Here is a 21,248-nt window from a genome sequence, read left to right on the forward strand (position 1 = left end):
CCGTTCAGAGAGCAGTCACCCTAAAAAAAGCAAAGAACTGGCCCAAGTGTGTGCGGGTGGGGCGGGGGACGGGGGTGGGGAATGAGGGAAATGGCTCCTCCCGGAACCTGGTGGGTCCCAAACGTGACCACGCCCCCGGCCCCGCCCCTCCTGCGGCTCACCTCCCCAGTTGGCCGCGGCGGGGGCGGTGGCCGTGGTGCCCGGAAGTGCGGCTGACGTGTCCCGGCCGCGCTCGGAATTGTGGGCGACTCGGGTAATGGCGTCGGCGAGTCTGGAGGGCTTGGGGAGCAATCGCTGAAGCTTTTTGCCAGGTTGGCTGGTGACGAACTGTGGCCGGACCCCGCGGCAGCGGGAGGGACCTGCCCGCCTTGTGGGCTCCTCGGTCAGAGCCGGCGGAGCCTAGCGGGGCGGGGCATCTGCGGGGGGCGCCTCGGATAGGAGCTGTGAGAGTTGCGAGGAGGTTGCGGGAGGCGCTCGGGTACGCTCCGGGGTTCGCAGCCCAGGCCTGGCCGAGCCCAGGAGGCGGGCTGCGGAAGGGCCAGAGAGGCCAGAGAGGCCAGGAGGGATCTGCCTGTCGCCCCCAGGGGCTGACAGGGCTGGAGTTCGTTTGCGCCGCTCGTATACTGGATTGGAGTTTGGTGGATCATGTCCGGCACCAACAGCCCCGAGGCGGTGAAGAAGCTGCTGGAGAATATGCAGAGCGATTTACGGGCCTTGTCCCTGGAATGCAAGAAGAAATTCCCACCTGTCAAAGAGGTAAGCTTTGGACGGCGTTGGGAGAAGGCACGGTAAGCATGTCCGGTCCTATTAGACCCAGCCCTTCACTCCCAAACTCCTGTCCTGTCTAATTTTCACTTGGTCCTCACCTTTCCAGATTTACGAGTCAGTGGCTTGCACCACAAGCGCGTTATAATTTATAGTTTCCTTTGAAGACGACTGGGGTGCTTTGATTTTCTCTACTGCTGTCCTCAGCGTTTAGAAATGAACTTCGGGGAGTGAGCCGATTCAGCTAATGTACCTTACCCTCGCCTTTTCTGGCCTTTTCCAAACTTGAAACTAGCCAGGCCAGAATTAAAAACTTAAAGTTTGTTGCTTCTAAAAACTGTTACCCATCGTTGTGGTAAAAAAAATCTCCGCTCCTCACGTTTAAGTATGTATCACTCAATGGGAAGTAGTTTTCCTTCTTGTCGTGTGTTACGCAGCCTAACTCAGTGTCAGTACTATCAAGAATTAGTAAATTGTGCAGTCACCTAGCTTATGACAAATATTGAAGGCCCACAATAATCATGTTAAGTCTTGTTATCAGCTGTAATGGGACGTTTGGGTTTAAATTCAATACACTCTTCATCTTTCTTTCGTGGGTGAATAGGGTTAAAGGGTGGATTTATTAGATTATGAGGGTAAGATTTTCAGAGCAAAAAGCTTATTATTAAAAACAGGCTTCAACTAATAATGTATATAAAATGTATATAAATTGTCCAAATATTTCTAACTTGAAAATTTTAATTTAATCACTATTGACATTTTTCTTAAGATGTCATTTTATTTCTCTTAAGCTTTTTAAAATCGCCTCTCATTTTCCTTTCTCTTACCTGACATAAGGTATTTCAATGATATTTTTGTAAGGGCAATTTTCTTTTTGTTAAAGACTTTATTTATTTGAGAGAGAGAAAGAGAGAGAGAGAATGAGAGAGCACATGAGAAAGGTCAGCTGGAGAAGGAGACTCCCTGCTGAGCAGGGAGCCTTATGTGGGACTTGATCCTGGGACTCCAGGATCATGACCTGAGCTGAAGGCAGTTGCTTAACCAACTGAGCCACCCAGGTGCCCCAAGGGCAATTATTATTATTCCTATTTAATGTAGTTTGGTATATCCACAATTTCATTTACTATTTAGGATTCACCAAAAGTTCACTAAGGAATTTTGGAATGTTTTCATGTTAATTTAAATGTTTTCCTTTTATTATTATAACAATTTTATAATTAAAACTTATCCAGTAAAGTTTGGATTTTAGGCTTCCAAGGAACCTTAACTTTTCTGTAAGTGCTTTTGGTCTCATCAGTCTTCAACAAACTCCATCTAGTATTTCTTTAATAAAGTAAGCAAATATTACCCAATAGTGGAAACCTGATGTGCCACTTTTGGAAAGATGATTATCATAATATGTTTTATTTCAGATACTCAATAGCTTGTGATACAGATTTTCATTATTTTCTCTGTATCCTCTTCTGTTGAAAGTTATACTAAGTAATTTTATTTTATTTAAAAAATTTATACTAAGTAATTTTAAAGAATTAAGCAGTTTTAAAGAATTTTAAAGAATCAGGCTGTTCTAATTGTAAGAGAAATGCTCATTATTGAAATGTCAAATCCATTTTGTAATTTTTAACAATTTATAGAACTGACTGTTCCCAGCTCTTATAATTTATATAGAGACTGAGATTTCTCTATATTACACATAAAGGCCTTTGTGGGCTTGCTTGAAAATTTAATTGCCATTTATTACATTATTTCTTTAGGAAAATGCATTCAGAATTCCAAACAGGTAACTTACAGAGTTCTAGAACTCAGTCTATCTAATCTAGGAACTTTCATTAAAGCTCATTAGTTTTTTCACTTGAACGTGGGCCAAAGAGATACTTAGTGATTGCACCTACTCTTTGAGGTAATGGCAAAAATAATTCTTGGTGTGATAATCTCTGATAAATAATTTCCTATATAGTACCTACTCCATAAGAATCCGTTGAATGTTAGAACTTTGACTCCTTAACCAATGGCACTTCTAATATACTTAGGGTCCCACTTTAGGAATTGGAAAATGACCATTACTGTGTCAAGTTTAAAACAAGAATGAAGTAGTTAATCTTGAAAATGATGATTCTTTAGGAGGGACCCTTGATTTTCAAGAAATATTTTGGTTGCATTAAATTTTTCCTGGAAATTAATAGCAGTGCCAAGTTTTGGCTTTTGTACCAGGAACTGGTACATTTTTGTTTTATTTATTTTGGGGATGGGGAGAGGATGGTGCTCAGTAGACCTTAAGGCAAAGCCTTTCTCACTATAAGAAGCTTTACTAGTTAACGCTGTCCCAATATCTTCGCAATTATTACTGAAAAATACTTACTCTGAACTACTTATAAGGGTACTAAACAACTCAGTGCAGTACAGAGGTGATTGCACATGTGCTTTGGAAGGGATGCCTCCTTCCCCACTACCTTTTAAACAAGGTAGAATGAAGTGATAGCGTCTATATTTAATCTTTATTTTAAGTTTCCAGTAATTTTTTTTTTTTTTTGATCATGGTGCTTACAGAAGAAAAGAGTATTGGTAAAGGATAGCGCCTTATTTATTTATTTATTTATTTATTAAAGATTTTATTTATTGGGCGCCTGGGTGGCTCAGTGGGTTAAGCCGCTGCCTTTGGCTCAGGTCATGATCTCAGGGTCCTGGGATCGAGTCCCGCATCGGGCTCTCTGCTTAGCAGGGAGCCCGCTTCCCTCTCTCTCTCTCTGCCTGCCTCTCCATCTACTTGTGATTTCTCTCTGTCAAATAAATAAAATATTAAAAAAAAAAAAGATTTTATTTATTTATTTGTCAGAGAGAGAGAGCACACAAGCAGGGGGAGCGGCAGGCAGAGGGAGAAGCAGGCTTCCCATGGAGCAAGGAACCCAATGCAGGACTCAGTCCCAGGACCCGAGGATCATGACCTGAGGGATCATGAAGGCAGAGGCTTTACTGACTGAGCCACCCAGGCATCCCTTATTTATTGATATTTATTCTTATCTTTGGAATCTCCACATTGTTTTCTCCATCTTAGTTGTTTTCATGTATAAATCTATCCTTTGCCTATTAAATTGTTTCAATAGTGGCTGTAATTTCATTGCCATTTTATAATAAAAGTAGTAATTCAATAATAACAGCAGTATATTCCTTCTCATATTCCTGCTTATTTTTCTTAGTCCATAAATACAAATTTTAGTGCTTCAGCTGTGTAACTTTTTTAGCACAAGTGTGCTAGCTAATTTGTTCTGGAATATTTGTATGAAAAATTATTCCTTTGCTTTAAAAATTTCTTTAAAGCGTTGTAAAATCATTTCTGTATAATTGAAATTCAGTGCTTTCAGAGGTAGTAATCTCTGAAGCTTTCTGTTTATGTATTTAGTGAATAAAACATTTTGGTTGTTCTGTTTGCAGGCATTACTTTGGAAACAAATGAGGGGGATCTAAGATTGGAAGTACAATCAGAGAGAATTTGTAATTCTTGAGTTGAGCTTTAATAGGATGAGTAGAAGTTAGCCAATAGAAGAAGAGGAGGGAGTCATTCCAGGCAGAGGAAACAGCGTATGTTTATATTTCATGTCAAATAAATTTCATGCTGAAGGTAATTGGGAGCCATTAAAGCTTTTTAAGAGTGAGAATAATACGATAAATTTATAATTAGTAACTTTTTTTCCAAAGATTTAATTTATTTATTGAGAGAGACTGAGAGACAGCACAAGCAGGGGGAGTGGGATAAGCAGGCTCCCCACTGAGCAGGGACCCTGATGGCGGGGCTTGATCGCAGGACCCCGGGACATGTCGTGAGCTGAAGGCAGATGCTTAACTGACTGAGCCACCCAGGTGCCCCTTAGTAACATTTTCCTGACAGTATTGGTGGAAAGAATTAGAGGGAACTGAGATTGAGGCAAAGAGAGCAAATTTAAAAAATGATTGCCTGCATGAAGGTAGCAGTAGAGGAAGACAGAAGGTAACTTGCATTGTGGTGAGCATGTGTAAAAGAGAGAGCATGGATTAAAGAGAGACTTAGCAGATAAAATTACCAGGGCATGGTGACCTCCTATATAATGCAGAGAGACAAATCTGTGATGCCTCCCAGGTTTTGGCTTGGAAACAAGATAGATCTCTAAGAGAAGGAACATAAGAGGAGTTGATTTTTTGGGTAAAGTGAGTAGTCCTAAATATAATAAGTTTAAGATTCATGTGTGACATCCAAGTGGAAATGACCAGTAGCAGTTCGAAAATGATCATTTGGTTCTTAAGGGGAAGGTCTAGAATTTCAGATTTAGAAGTATCAGTTTATACATGATAATAGAAACCATAGGAATAGATAAAGCGGTTCTGGAAGAGTGTATAAATGAGAATATCAGGCCCAAAGAAGGAACTTTAGGAAAAAAGAACAATAAAGGGAAAGAGGTAGCTGGCCAGCTAAAGTTAAGGATATGGGAGAGAAAGGGAATACTTGTAAAGCAAGGTCCCTGAGAAAGCTGGAGTTTCAAGGGCATAAGTGAATGAACTTGCTTTCAATCTGAGAAGGAACATATTTTCCTCAGATCGAGGAAGAGAAAAAGAAAAAAATGAATTTGAATGTGATAAATTTGAATGAGGGACATTGTGGAGAGATAGGAAGTTGTGGACAGTTTGGCCTATGACCTCTATTCTTGGTAAGGTAGGAAACAAGCTTACTGCTAGGAGTAATTAGTGATGAAAGGAGTGATGGGTAGAAAGTTTGAGGGGAGGGGTGCCTGGGTGGCTCAGTGGGTTTAAAGCCTCTGCCTTTGGCTCAGGTCATGATCCCAAGGTCCTGGAATCAAGCCCCACATCGGTCTCTCTGCTCAGCAGGGAGCCTGCTTCCCTTCCTCTCTCTGCCTGCCTCTCTGCCTACTTGTGATCTATCTGTCAAATAAATAAATAAAATCTTTTTAAAAAAATCATATACAGGATCTGTGTGTTGAAAATTACAAAATGGTGATGAAAGAAATCAAAGAAAGTTTGAGGGGAGCAGTGGATCACTTTAGAGAAGTGGAGGAGAAATTGACTTGGGACACTTAAAAGTCTTGGCAGGAAAAGTGGTTGAAATGATGATAGATGGTAAGGTCTATGTTGTATTCCTAAATAAGGAAATCCAACAAAATTTTGGTTGATTGAAAGAAGATGGAAGGTTAAGGCACTAGCAGCAGCAATTTAATCAAAGACCAGTTGAGTTGTGGAGTGGGAGAGCTAGAAGGACAGGGATTGGGACAATAAGGGGATATGGATTTCAGATTGCCAAATTAGGCTGCCCGAGAGGATGATGAAGTCCTGGGAATGGGTGGTAGAAGAGGAAGGGAATGAAGATCATTTGAGTTGAGGTGGTCAGAATTAGGGTTTTGAATGGATTTTTTCTTTCCCTTTTAATGAAGTGGAATCAATAAGGGTATAAATAGTAAAAAAAAAAAAAAAAAAGAGTGCAAGTAGTCTTCCCATGTCAGGTGCTTTGTTTTGTCTTGTGTATTTGGGCTTGATAAGAGTTAGTTGTCAGGGATTTTTGCAAAAGTTCTTATAGTAGAGTTCCTCAGTGCCCAGTGTTTTTATGTATTAGTTTGGTGAGAGAGATGCCTTTTACTTACAATGTCAGGATTCTTTGTTTAACCAGCTGTATGAGGACTGAGGACCAAGTTGGTTGGCTCTTCTGGTAGGGAGAAGATCTCATTTTCAGCATTGTTTGACAGTTAAGAATGAGGGCTGGATAATGTTTGCATGCTTAAATGGGAGCTATTTTGGTTTAATATTTTATAATGTAGTTTTTTTTTCTGTTGATGTTGGTTGAACAAATTTACTCATGACACAACCAATTGTGTTTTCTCAGAAATGTCATAGAGTAAGTTGGTGTTTTGTATATTGAAATAAATTTTCATAATTTATTCAAAAAAACGTACCAACCCCAGTCACATTAATATGAGAAGTATGTAAGGAGTTGGAAATTATTTTAGTCAAGACTTATTTTCCTGTATAATGCAATTTTAGATAATTGTGTTAGGGGAGTGGCCTTTGGTCTTTGTTTCTTTTCTTTTTCTCTTTTTCCCTTTGACTCTGCTCTTTCTATGACTTTATTCCATCGCTTCTTGGCCTTTTGGCTAAGATCAAGTGTAGTATCTATGACTTTATTCCAGAAGAGTTACCTTAGATTCCTAAGGTCTCATTAAATTCATTTTCTTCTGATTAATGGTTTAGATGTTAACTTCAAGAATAATGTAAGCAGAAATGTTTTCACTAGAACTTCTAGGAAAATTTTCTACATTATTGCAGTATTCTAAGAGCATTTTACAGTGAGAGTTCTTTAAACAGCTTTTGGTTAGTCTATAACATGTCTTATACATTTATGAAAGTCCATAAACAATGACATTTATTGTTAAAATATAAAACATTTTTTTCACTAAGTGTTTTGATCATCGTATTTTTACTTCTGTGAAGAAAATGAGAGCAAAGATCAATGAAAACATCTTTAGTCCAATGTATTGATTTCATCTTCTTATCACTGTGCTTTGGTGATACAGAAGAAATAAAAGACATTAGGACATACTTCAAAAATGGAATTTTCCCCATTTTTCTTTTATATAAGTAGAGCTTATTTTCAGTCATGTATAAAACATTGGGTTTTGCTATCACTGTTATAATTTAATAGGAATTTAGTAGTGTCTTAAGTGTAAAGCATGGTGGGAAATAAGAAAATGAATGAGACTGCCTTTATCATTATGAAGTTAACTCAGTGTTGAGTAAAATATTGTTTTTTCATTAGTCTAGGGACCTTGCATCCATTGATTCTATTAGAAGATGCTGTTTTAATTTTACAGATGAGGAAATTACGGTTTTTTCTTGGTTCAGTAACTTGCACACATTAGTAAAGCTAGAAGGTGGAAGAACTGGGATGCGAATCCCTGTGCATCTTTCTGAAACTCCTCTCCATTGTATCATACTGCAAAGTGCCTTTAAAACATACTCAACTTGTTCTTACCATTGTTCCCATTCCTCTGCCTTGCTTCATTATTTGTTACTATTCATCATTCTTTTCCATGTTGCAGTTCTTTCATTTTGAAGTTTGTATCACTTTACTTTCCTGTTTCTCCTGGCTCTTTCAGTATTCCTTCTCCCTTTGTTTCTTTATAAGTGTAAACTAAATTTTATTTTCAGGCCTCTTCTCCATACTTATCCCTTAGCCCTGGCATCTTCTTAACTCCCCCTGCTGCTGGCCTTAACCCCAGTACCAGTGACTCTGAAAAGGGCTGCACAGACTGCTCTCTTTCCTGAGCAGAGACCTGTGTTTCTAGCTGTTGGTGGAACACACCTACCAGAATATCTTTCCCACACTTGAAATAGGACTTCTTGAAATTGAACTTAACTTATCAAAAAACTTGCCCTTTCCCCTCCTTTCATTTGTTCTGTTGATGGCATTTATCACTGGTGCTTACCTTAGTCACGTTTGGCTATCTTTCCCCCCTCTGCTCTCTGTATTCATTGTCACATGTTCCTTCCTGCTCTGTAATTTCCAACATACCTCTCCTTCTTTCTGTTTTCTCAGCATATTATTTTAGTTCCAGGTTTCAAATGCCTGGTCTTTAGTATGCAATAATGCCACAAAAGATAAACCATTCTACATGTAACCACTAGCTTAATATACTCAATATATGGCTCAGAAACACTCAGTGGCTGCTCTGTACGTAAAGGACCCCTTAGCATGGTATTTAAGACCCTCCTTGATTGTCCTAACCTTCCTTTCTAGAAGTGTCATCACCCTCATATTCTCTTCATATTCCTTTATACTTCAGCCAAGATTTATTGCCTGCTATATATTCTTCAAATATGTGCTACTGCTTTCCTCTTTCATGTTTCTGAGGTTCCTTTTGCTGGCCCAGACTCACCTTCTCCTGTCTTAAAAAAAAAAAAAAAAAAAAATTCTGCCTTTCTGGACATCTGGTGGCTCAGTGGGTTAAGCATCTGCCTTTGGCTTGAGTCATGGTCCCAGGGTCCTGAGATCGAGTTACATGTCCGGCTTACTGCTCAACGGAAGGCTGCTTCTCCCTCTGCCTGCCACTTCTTTCTCTCTCTTCTTTCTGCTTGTTCTTTCTCTCTCTGACAAATAAATAAAATCTTCCTGCTTTCTCTCACTTCTTCCTGCTTGTTCTTTCTCTCTCTGACAAATAAATAAAATCTTAAAAAAAAAAATCCTTGGGGCGCCTGGGTGGCTCAGTGGGTTAAAGCCTTTACCTTCAGCTCAGGTCATGATCCCAGGGTCCTGGGATTGAGCCCTGAATCAGGCTGCCTGCTTGTGATCTCTGCCTGTCAAATAAATAAAATCTAAAAAAATAAAAAATAAAAAATCCTACCTTTCATTTAATCCCACTTTAAATGTTGCTTATCCATTTGTTGCATGAATGAATCAGCTTTACAGATAATTATCTTTTTTCTTTTGAAGATTTGTTTATTTGATGGGGTAGCTGGGTTGCTCAGTCATTGGGCATCGGCTTGGGTCATGAGCCCAGCATCAGGCTTTCTGCTCCGTGGGAAGTCTGCTTCTCCTTCTCCCACTCCCCCCGCGTGTGTTCTCTCTCTCGCTGTATCTCTGTCTGTCAAATAAATAAGTAAAATCTTAAAAAAAAAAAAGATTTATTTGAGAGAGAAGGGAGCATTTGTCTGCAAGGGGGAGGGGCGGTGGAGGGAGAGAGAGAGAGAGAGAAAATGAATCTCAAGCATACTTTGCACTGAGTATGGAGCCTGATGCAGGGCTTGATCCCACAGCCCTGAGGCATGATCCTGAGAAACACTACCTGAGCTGAAACGAAGAATTGGATGTCCAATCAGCTGTGCCACCCAGGTGCCCTCAGATAATTTTCTAATTTTCTCATCCCTTCATTCATTTGTTCATGAAATAGTTTTTGAGTACCTGCTGTGTGCCATGTACTGGTAGTTGCTAGAGCAAAAACTGTTACAGCTCCTTCCCAGGGTTTTCAAGCTATTATGTTTCCCTCTGTTTTTTCAATTTTCATTTAAACTTATTTTAAAAGTTATTTCTTCATAACTCTTATATTTTACCTTCTGTTATAGCGATTTTAGGGTTTTTGTTTTTTCTCCAAATAGCTCCTTATGGGTAAATCTTGAATCTTGTTTATCTTTCTGTTCACCATAGTGCAAAGCATTTTTATATCTAGGAGGTACTAATTAGTTACTTGTTGGAGATTAAAAATTTTTTTAAAAGGAAAGAAAAGGGATACCATATATATAGGCATATCACATATATTGTCCTCTAGGGAATGTTCTAGATCTCCCTATTCCCAAGTGTAGACTTCACTTTAGGTTTTTTGATTTTACCTGACATCCAAAATCATAAGTCTTTAGGCAGCTTTATGCCTGCCTGATGTCTTATGAGTACATTTTTATTTTATTTTTTTTTTATGAGTACATTTTAAAATCCAAGTTGCTGTTAATTTGAATTTCACATTACTTCTTTAGCTCTCTTTTTAATGCTATGTCCTATGGATCATTAATTTGGACCTTTGGTAAATTAGTTCTGATTTTGAGATCTGTTTTCATAGATGAAAGTTTAAAAAAAGTTCATTTTTTTAAAAACAGAACATAATAAAAAACATAGAACATAGAACATATGTTTCTAAAAAACATGGAAGCTTTGACAAAGGGAATTAGCATTCCTTTTTTTAAATTTTTTTTTTTTTTTTTAGTTTGTCCCTAGTTCAAGTAGTAGACATTTGTTAATTCTCTTCCTGACATCCATTTCCTCTTCCTTCATTTCTAGACCTTTGGATTGAGATGAATTAATTTTACTCCTTCTTCAGGGTACCATACCTTGATTAGTTTAATCTACCCTCCCCACCCCCACCATCCCCACCTTCATTTCTGCCCAGCTTACATAATGCCAGTGAGTGCTCCTGGACAAGGAGTTTCCTTTCTTTCTTAAAAGCTACTGAAAGAGATCTTTATTAGATAGTGCCATATAAAATTGTGAGGTGTAGAATGACTGCAGCTATTTTTATTGCCAAGATTGGAAGTGGCCTAAGGATTCACCTACCATGGAACAGGACAGATCTGGTAGAATGGCAAAGAAGTGGAACTGCAGCCCTGATGGCTTTGTGAATCTCTGGGTCAGATTTCCTCTGGATTTTTCAGTTAATGGGCAATGAAGTCTCTTTTTCTACTTAGAACTTTTTATGTTTTTGTTTAGAAACATTTATTATGTAGCTCCTGTATGCCAGGCACTATTAGGCATTAGTAATATGAAGGGATGAATAGAATATATTTCTTGTCCTTATGGGGCTTACAGTTAGAATGGAGGAATAGACATGTAATGAGGTGAATGGGATAAAGTGTTATAGGTACAAACCATAGATAGCCCACAAATATGGGAAAGCTTTTTGATAATTGTCACAGAAAAAATTGATGGAAGAAATTATTTCTGTCACTACTTATGGTATTATAAGGGTGCCAAAATCAGGAGAACCTGCTCCATAAGTCTACAGTTATCTTCATGTTATCAGCAGTGGTTTAATTTCAGCAAAACATTATTTGTCACATTAAATTAGTGTTAGTTTGGGTCTGTATGTAACTTTTGAATTTGTTGGGTTTATAATTTAGGAGTGGTAAAAATAAGGAATTTTTTCCTAATTTGATTTATACATGCTTAGATTTGTCAGTAACTGGGTAGGTCTATGGGTTTTTTTTTTTTTTTTTTTTTGCTTTTGTTTTTGTTTTGTTTTGTTTCTTTTAAAGGGTGGCCTTACACTATTCAGTTTTGAGAAACGCTAGTAGAGATAGGTGCTAGGGAACTGTTGAAAATTTGACTCAGTGGATGAATGGAGGGCAAGATTATAAGTAGAGAAATCTCTAGGTTGTTTAGGTTCTAAACTAGTAGAACCTTCATTTTACTAATTTAGGTTGATAATGAGAAGTTTAAATCAAGGTGCAGAAGTGGGGTTTGAGAAGGATGAATATAAGATATGCTCACAAAATAGCCTTTGTGGTTGATCAGATTTGTGGGATGAGGGGGAGAATCTCTAGATGTGTAGTAGGTAAGTAGATGGATGCTGCTGCTGTTCTGAAAAATAGAGATTATAAGGAGGAGAAACATGTGTTTCTGGGGCTGAAGTGGAAATGCATGGAGGGGGTGACATAATGACACCTATTTTGAATATCTTGAATTTTAGGTGCCCCTTAAACATTTAGGTTAATAAGTCCTACAGTTTAGGAGACAGGCAAGGAACAGGAATATAATTTAGGAGTCTTCAGCATTTAGAAAGTAATTGAAACCATGGAATTATGAGATTGCCCAGGAAGAGTTTACCGAGTAAGAAGTGATGCCAAGAATATTCTAGATGGTCTTGGAAGAGGGGTACATATTCTCTTTGTCTCTACTTTTCTGTGCCAAAGTCCTTGGTGAGTCTATTTGGGTAAGCAAAAAATATTGAAAAAAAGAAAAAATATTTCTTGAGAGAGATTAATTTTAAGAGTAAAGGGTATTAAGTACTACAGTGTATTTAATTTTGGTGTTTTTTCCTAACTCAGATTACCCCCAGGAATAGATATATTAGACTACCCATCTTAACCTATCCTATCCTATCTCTATCTAAGCCTACAGAAATGGCAACTTTCTTAAAAAAATATTTTATGCTTGAGAGCCAGTTTAGGAAAAAAAAATAACTATGTTTATAATTGAGTAATTCCCTAGTGGATATACAAGATATCCTGATCAGAGTACAAGATCTTGTATCAGGTTACAAGATAACCTGATCAGAGTAGAGGATACTTATAAAGCAAGAAATTAAAGACTCTTCTTCACATAGACCATCATTGATAAACAGAAGGCAATCTGAGTCTGAATATCTCCATTTATAAAAGACGCTCTTGAAGACGTAGCTAAGCCAGTGTATGAAGTAAGACTATAGTGGTTAGGGAGTCCCTGGTATACAAATGTTGTCAGTAAACTCTGATAATGAGACTTTCCAGCCACACAGGGTGCCTAGGGGATAAGCTGTTACATTTTCAAAGTAGAAAGAGAATAGAAACCTGCATGTAAAAAATGGGGATCTCTAAGATAGGTCTAATTATCTCTAAGACAACAAATAGTCCTTATGATTTTTTTTTGTGTGTTTAGGAATGAAAATACTGGTTATGTATCTTTTAAAACACTACTTTGGAACTATTATACTTTAAAAAAAAAAACCCACCCACTTTTTATTTCTTTTCCTCATTGTGTAGGTATAAAAATAATTGTTAAGCATTTTATACTCTTTACAATTTATTTATTTGTACTTCTTTATACATATCTCTGACACAGACATGGATAGACTATTAATTTATCTCAGGGAATCAGAATAGTGTCTAGCAAATTTGAAATCTTTTACTGACTGACATCTGGTAACTAGCAAGTGATAGGACTGATTTTGGAAACTGTTTCGGTCAGACTAGCTAGAATTCAGAGTTAGGACAAATAACAGTGGTATTTATGATGGTTCAGTTAGACCAATTTTTGTTGATGCTGAAGCAGGAAGTAATACTGAACTTGAACATATACGGGGTACAAAGGGTCATAGTGAAGAGGGGAAGAGCTTGAAAATGATGGTAGAAGTAATCTCAGTGACAACAGAGTGGCTCTGTAAGAAATTTACCTAACAGAGTTTGAGATGCGATGTGTGAGTATAACAGAGTATATATAATGATTTCAGTATTCTTGAGATTTTGGTTTTTTGTTTTTCTTTACCCAAATTTTTACTGTAAGTTTGCTATGGTTTGTACATCTTCAAAGTATATTTGGAATCTGACCATTTTTTATTATCTCAATCACTGTTACCTTGGGCATCATCTTTTTTATACCATCATCTTTTGCATACATTATTGCAGTCATCTTTTAGATTTTGTTGCATAGTAGACTCACCTGAGGATTTGAAAAAATACTGATGCCTAGCTCCCACTCGCATTCCTTGGAATGTGTTACAACCTGGGCATCAGGATTTTTTTTTAAGCCTTTGGTGTTTCTGATACACATTGCCTGCCCCAAATAATTAGAAAATCAGTTATCTTTCCCCAAAGAATTTTATTTTTACTATATTTTTGCTTGTAGCAATGTTCATTTAACTTGGACGTTTTCATTTCTTAAAGTTATAGAAGTAAGTCCTAGTATATCAGGCTTCTTAGTTGTGAGCAGTGAAAACCAGCTCTGACTGATTTAGCAGAAATGAAGTATACTGATATATATTGAGTGGCCCACATAATTGACAGAAGGCTGGAGGAAACCAGCTTTAGAAAAAGTGCAGAAACAAAGGGAAGCTAAATAGCTGGGACCTGCTGTTCTCTGCCAAACAAGTGACTGGATACCTGAGATGGCACTGGCCCCTTTGTGCTGCCACTGGGTTCTGCTATTACTGCCCTGGGAAAGTAGATGTCACCTTCAGTATTGCTGTCATCAGAAAGAATTTTCTCTTGTCCCTGCTTTTTTCTCCATGTTCAGAATCCCTGCTAAGTGTGTCTGTTTGGATTAGAATAGGCTCCCAGGGCATGTGGGAAAGCAAGTATCTGGCATTTTCCATTTTTAATAGTGTAGATAAGCTCTATCCTGCGTCAGAACTCATGAAGTTGGGAAATTTGCAAACACAGGCAAGGGCTTCACATGCTTGGAAACCAACAGAATGACAAAGGTCATATACTGTACATAGTATAGCCTACAGTGTAGTATTTATTTTATGCATTTATCCAGTGCCCCTCAAACTAAGAACCCCCAGGACACAGGTGTTTTTCCGTAGTGATTTTTAAACCTTTAGAACCCGCTATCACTTGTCTCTTAGCAAGCAGTAAGAGATGACAAAATAAATGAGCAAGTAGTAAGCAAATTAATAGGAAAACTTAGGCATATAACTTATGAATATATATTATTTTTGGAAGTGTGGAGACCAGTTTAAGTATTAAATAGGCATGTTTCTTGATAGTGAAAATGTTCTGAGTTTCTATGGTGGAAGTTGTATATCAGTGTTATATGTCAGCACTGTCCGATAGAAATATAATGTGGACCACAAATGCAATCCATATGTGTAATTTTAAATTGCATTAAAAATACAAAGAAACAGGCATTAAATTTTAATAGTATATAATTTAGCCCAATATATTCAAAATACTGTTTGAACATTTGACCAGTGTAAATATTTAAGGGATAGTTTACATTTCCTTTTCATACTAAGTCTTCAAAAAAAAATTTTTTTTAAAGATTTAATTTATTTATTTGACAGAGAGAGAACACAAGTAGGCAGAGAGGCAGGCAGAGAGAGAGGAGGAAGCAGGCTCCCTGCTGAGCAGAGAGCCCGATGCGGGACTCGATCCCAGGATCCTGAGATCATGACCTGAGCCGAAGGCAGCGGCTTAACCCACTGAGCCACCCAGGTGCCCTAAGTCTTCAAAATTTGTTGTGTATTTTATACTTAAGAGTACAGCTCAATTCAGACTAACCTCATACAGAATGCTTAATAGCAACATGTGGCCAATGGCTACTGTCTTGGACAGAACAGTTCTGTGGCATTGTATAAAATGCTATATAACTTCCAAATGCTGCCAGCTAAATGCACTTAATGATACAGTGTTTTAGGTGCCTTATGAAAATCTAGTGGGTGTTTAAAAAAATGTAAACTAAAAGTAATAACAAACTTATTGATTATTCATTCTTCTCAAATCCAAAACAGGTCTACTTGATTTTGCAGTGTTTTGCAATTTTTTTTAGTGGTGGGGACAGAGGTATGAAATGGGGGAGAGAAACCTAGTTTTTTTCATTAGACTTTGTTTTTGTATATTATTTTTATATTTTATGAACATTTCAATTCATGAGGGATTAAATGTGCTTTAGGCAGAGAAAGGCAACATGCTGTAATACCGAGTTGCATGTGAGTAATCAGGTGAATCACATTTTATTACATTTAATATTTATGGCACTACTAGGCTTTAGTTTCTGAAGTTTTGAAAATAAAGATAATAGTGATCATATATGATTTCTTTCCCTAGGTAATTCATGTTGATAGTAAGTTTTATGTTCTAATTATTTTTATTCTTGCAGGCTGCTGAATCAGGAATAATAAAAGTTAAAACAATAGCTGCACGAAACACCGAAATTTTGGCAGGTAATTTTTTGCTTAAAAATTCAACCATTAATGAAAATTTCACTAATAACAAAAGTATAATCTTTAAAAAACCCAGAAAAGAGCTATCAGTTTTCTGTGGCCTCTCCTTTATGCCCTAGCATGCTGTTTATGATGATAACATGTAAAAGTCCCTAACTTACGAACTAATTGGATTTGCCAAAGATGAATGTCATGTAATTCTCTGAAGTCAGAAAAGTTAAAACTACTTGTCTTCCGGGCAGGGATTTGCATTCTCCTCCATGTCTTGTCCATCACCTAAGACACACCTTACCCATAAAAGACATTCAATTAATATTTGTTGTGCTGAATGGAATGAAAGATTGGTTCTCAGTCCACCTTCCAAGATCTATTTTATCTTTATATAATATAAACAGGTGATAATGTAGTATTATAAATTTAGTAGTACTATATGAGTTTTGAATCCTAGGACTAAGACAGTATGGTCATGAAGAAAGAATGGGAGCTGGGTGGAGAAAAGAAAAAAGTTTTCTTACATTCTCTTGATTGAACTGGTATTCAAGGAGGAATTTCAGGAGTTCCTCTTTGGCACTCTTTTTGATACTCAATCTACTTCTTTTCTTTGGCATCTTTTTGTTCTTGCCTCTGTAATGAACATGGAAAAGGAAAGTAGCATTTTCTGAGAATCTGTTACGTGTGAGACATTTGTGCCACTTTAATAAAAGACAACTTTGTGGGGAAATACTTCTACTTTATAATAGAACATGTTGACATGCAAGGAGATTAAGTTACTCGACTGAGGTCACATGATTAAGTGGTGGAACTAGATTTAAATCCAGGGCTGTTGAGAACCCATGTTCTTCCCGCTACAGTATGCTGCCGTGATATTGTGAGGTTTCCACACCAGCTACTACTCCCTCCCAAGGGTTATATGTAACTGTTGCTTACTTTACTGATCCTTCAATCTGCATTTCCAGTTCCAATAGTGCTTTGCTCTCAGCTGGTTATAGGAGAAAAGCCGTCCTATTAAATGGATTGACACAAAATTCAGTAGTGGAGAATCTCTCCAACTCTCATAAATCTCTTTACGTTTTTAAAAGTGATACCAAAAAATCCCTAATTGGTGGAATCTCAAAGAGTATTACAAAATGAAGTGAAGACTTTTGGGGGCAAGTTTTAAGGGTGGAAGGTGGATTTTACTTGGGCTTGCCGGGCTTTGCCGGACATTTGCCTTTAGGGTGAGCTTTCCTGTGTTGCATCTGTTTCTCACAGCTTCTTCTCTGATTTTGAACAATCTGTTGAAACACCAAATAGTTTTGTAACATTATTCACAGCGCTGAATAATGCTCTGTGCACTTTGAGAAGGGGTATAGTGAAAGTGGTGGGTAAAGGCAAAGGTAGGTATGGTTGGATTGGAGGGTGGGATAGTGGGTTTTGGGAGATGCATGTTGGGTGGATTAGCTACTGTGAGGAAACTAATGTTTTAAGATAAATTATGATCTGGATGTTTTTAAATTAGCTAATCATTTTAGAATATCATTACAAATAGTAACTTTTGCTACTATAACTGCTGATATCATGTCCTTAGTTATTCACCAAGAGTAGACGTTATCATTGGGTCTGTAGCTGATGAAGATTTTTTAAAAAGACTGATTTCTTCCGAGGATCACTGTCTGGTGCTGAGTTCTATACCAAAGTAAATAAAATGTCTAATTGGTAAATTTTAAGAACAAGTAAGAAAATTTTGTCTCTGTCAGTGTGAGTTTAATGTATAGGTGGGCTGTTTGTTTTAATTCAATTAGCTTTATTCAAATGATGCTAAACAAGTCTTTATGCAAATACAATTAATAGTTTATGTTTTAAGGTCCATAGTGTCCAGAGCGATGTAATTGAGGAGCTGTATATCACTTAAACTATTTCCTTGCATTTTTTACCAAGTATCTATAGCATTGATACTTTAGTATTTGTACCTTTTTAGACCACTATCATGTTGAAAATAAAAGGCTCTCAAGAATAAGGGAAAAGAATTTTGTCAATATATAGTTTCAAAACTACTTAATTAGAGTACAGTTTATACTAAGAAAAATTTGTAGTTAACTTTTTAAAAATTTTAATTTCTTGAGAAGTGTTTACTTCTCTATAGTTCTAGAGACTGTAGGTTACTTCTTTTGTGCTATCATGGATGTTAAAGATAACAAACAATGGAGGAGTTGCAAATGAAATGGGATATTGAATTCTCAGATATCTCTACATATTCAGAAAATATAAAGGGTTGCTATAACAATCAGCACCCTTAATTAGGATTAACTAGTCTGACCAGTGATATTCAGCGTAGTTTTCTAGCCAGCTTTAGTTTTCTTAGATTTATTTTCCAAAGGAAGGTTATTTACATTGCAGAATAAATCTTTGCTTTGCATCTCCCCTTCTTTTAAGCATCCTCCTTTAATGTTTATTTTTCTTTGTTTTCACTGCTGTCATGAATGCTGACATAAGTGGGAATGCTATGCCAGGTAATGTCAGCATCGATTCAGATATACAGATCATTATCTCAGAATTTCCTTTTTCTTTAAAGATAAAAACTCTGCAAATGAGACAAAGCAACATCAAGTTTTTCATTTACAAGGCCAAATGCCTTACTCTTACACTTGACTACCATAAATTACAAAATGTTTTTATTAAGCCAGTTTATAATATACTTGAGGTTGACTGAGAAGGCTTGTGTTGTACAAAAATTACATAAACAGAGAATCTGCTTTTTGAATAGTTGAAACAAGGAAACCAATGAAGTTGTGATATCTTAAAATTGTGTATTTAATCCATACTCAAAACCATAATGGTTACATCTATCTTTGGCTGCTTTCAGCTACTGCCAGTTTATGTGTAGAATTTTCACATAGATGATCATTATGTGTGATTTGTGTTCTTTTCTCAGTTTCCCTCACCTTTTTCATATCTACATGGTCTTATTACTAAAAGGTCTTTAAATAGCAATGGGTAACTATGCTTTGGAATTATTTTCTGATGTTAAGAGGTAATTTATCTGCTGATTTTATTTAGTATTTTCTATCTTATCAGTATATATGCTTGTGATATTTTATAAACATCTGTAGAATATATATCATAAATACATTGTTAATAAGGAAATCATTATGTAAGAATCACTAGGAGAGATACTCTTCCTTATATTGTTAGTAGTTAGCAGGAAATAATAAGCCCTCATTAAATGTAGGCTAATAGTGAGTGAGTCACTCCAGAATGTGAGTAAGTCTCTTAGTGCTACCTCTACTGTGTTTTACTACTTCCCAGTTTTTACTGTAATTTTACATGTTATGATGACTTTGGTAGATGAATTTTGTCATACTTAGTTCATATTAGCCAGATAACAGAGTAATGAAGGAGACAGCCCCTAAATGAGAATTTTAATACTGTGGTCAATGCCAAGATGGAAAAATAGGCTTATTATTATAGGAACATAAAGAAGGCATCCAATCCAGCCTGGGAATCTGAAGCTGAGTCTCAAAGCTTAGAAAGAAGTTAGCCAGGGGCACCCGGGTGGCTTAGTGGGTTAAGCCTCTGCCTTCAGCTCGGGTCATGATCTCAGGGTCCTGGGATCAAGCCAGGGAGCTTGATCATGCTCAGCAGAGGGCCTGCTTCCCCCTCTCTCTGCTTACTTGTGATCTCTTTCTCAAATAAATAAGTAAAATCTTTAAAAAATCTTTTTAAAAAATCTTTAAAAAAGGAAGAAGTTAGCCAGGCAAATAAGGTATAGAAGTGGAAAGTAAAGCAGATTACTTGAATATATGGGAGAGAGAACAGTTTGGTCTATTTGGATAGACTATTTGGTCTATAATAGTTTGGTCTATTTGGATACACTATTCAAGCATTGCCATTGTGTAACTTCGTGAGCTGCTTGATGGAAGAGTTTGAATCAGGACAGTGGCACATTCATTTTAATGTTTTTTTTTTTCTTTTTAAAAAAGATTATTTATTTATTTATTTATTTGACAGAGAGAGAGAGAGACACACACACACACACACACACACACACACAGTGAGAGAGAGAGAGCACAAGCAAGGGGAATGGGAGAGGGAGAAGCTGCTTCCTGCTGAGCAGGGAGCCGCATGTAGGGCTTGATCCCAGGACCCTGGGACCATGACCCGAACCAAAGGCAGACGCCTAACAACTGAACCACCCAGGTGCCCCTCATTTTAATGTTTTATATAAACTATTCGCACAACAGTGTGGAAGGTGTATTTCAGTGTACCATCATAAAGTAGAGGTCGGTTGGTGGGCTAGTTCTATAATCTCGGCTAAATGACCTTGGAGGCTGTAATTAATTTTATGCTTACAAGTTAATCTAGTAGGCCAGATATTACATAGTTTCTCTACGGCGTAATATGTTCTTATTTATTCTTTTCCTTGGATACTTAAAAACTTTTTAACCTTTTAATTTGTATTTTTACATTGTTAAGTACTTTCCTTTGATGCTGTCTTTTCTAATTTTTTAAATTCCTTCATAATATTGGAAAAAGTGCTTGTAGCTTATTTCACCATTCCTTTATGTTAGACATATTTCAGTATTTGGAAATTTTTTTAAGATAAATTTCTAGAAATGAGATTATTAAATCAAAGTATATGAACATGGTTTTGGAATTTGTCACCAGTTTATCTTTCAAAAAGATAAAAGAGTTATCTTTTTGAAAAGATAAAACTTTATGCCTTTACCAGCAATATGTGAGTGTATTTTTATAACATCTTTGCCTGATTATTATCTTAAAACATCTTTTTTGGAAATTGAACAGGCAAATGATTCTTATACTAATTGACATTTGTCTTTAATGTTGAACATTTTCCTCTGAATATATTATTTCCTTTTTTTCATTATACATTTATTTCTTTGAGTTTTTGTGTTTTCTTATCAAATTATTTGAGTTGTTTACATAGCAAAAGTATTGACTTCCCATCATGTTTATATTTCCTGCAAGTTATTTATCTTTTAAATTTTTGTCTAGATGTTTTTCATGTTTACATAATGTAACTTTTCTCATTTGTTTTGCATTTAGGAAGCCCTTACCCCGCATAGTAGACAGTCATTTTTAAAAATTATTTTTAATTTTTTTTTTTAATGAATATGTGGAGTGACATGAGGACCTAGATTTTTTTTTCTTGTGCAGAATTACTGATTAAACCAGCATCATTTGTTGAATATCCTTCCTTTTCATACAATGTGCTTTTAATATGAAACTGCCCATATTTTATTTGTCCTTCTATTCTTGAGTGACTTTATTAAAGTATTTTCAGATTTTAGAATCATTAAATTATTTTTTTTAATGTTGTTAGAAATATCA

The 21,248-nt window shown here is 36.6% G+C and overlaps 1 protein-coding gene and 1 non-coding gene across 4 annotated transcripts in view; both read left to right on the forward strand.

Annotated features, from left to right (window-relative positions):
- The first annotated feature begins 210 nt into the window (after positions 1 to 210).
- The window catches only part of MON2 (MON2 homolog, regulator of endosome-to-Golgi trafficking), a 118,197-nt gene continuing 97,159 nt past the window's right edge, over positions 211 to 21,248 (forward strand). For 2 of the 3 annotated variants that reach the window (XM_059403601.1, XM_059403602.1), the window contains exons 1-2: positions 211 to 756; positions 15,857 to 15,920. In XM_059403601.1, the coding sequence (XP_059259584.1) occupies positions 646 to 756; positions 15,857 to 15,920 (175 nt within the window). In that variant the 5' untranslated portion in view covers positions 211 to 645. Of the gene's footprint in view, positions 757 to 15,854; positions 15,921 to 18,392; positions 18,410 to 21,248 lie in introns of those variants that run through there. The other variant, XM_059403603.1, reaches the window with a different exon arrangement.
- LOC132021066 (U2 spliceosomal RNA) lies at positions 6,874 to 7,060 on the forward strand. The gene has a single exon (XR_009405238.1). It is a non-coding gene; the product is annotated as a U2 spliceosomal RNA (small nuclear RNA).

The sequence above is a fragment of the Mustela nigripes genome, chromosome 6 (assembly GCF_022355385.1).
Source record: "Mustela nigripes isolate SB6536 chromosome 6, MUSNIG.SB6536, whole genome shotgun sequence".
Taxonomy (NCBI): Eukaryota; Metazoa; Chordata; class Mammalia; order Carnivora; family Mustelidae; genus Mustela; species Mustela nigripes.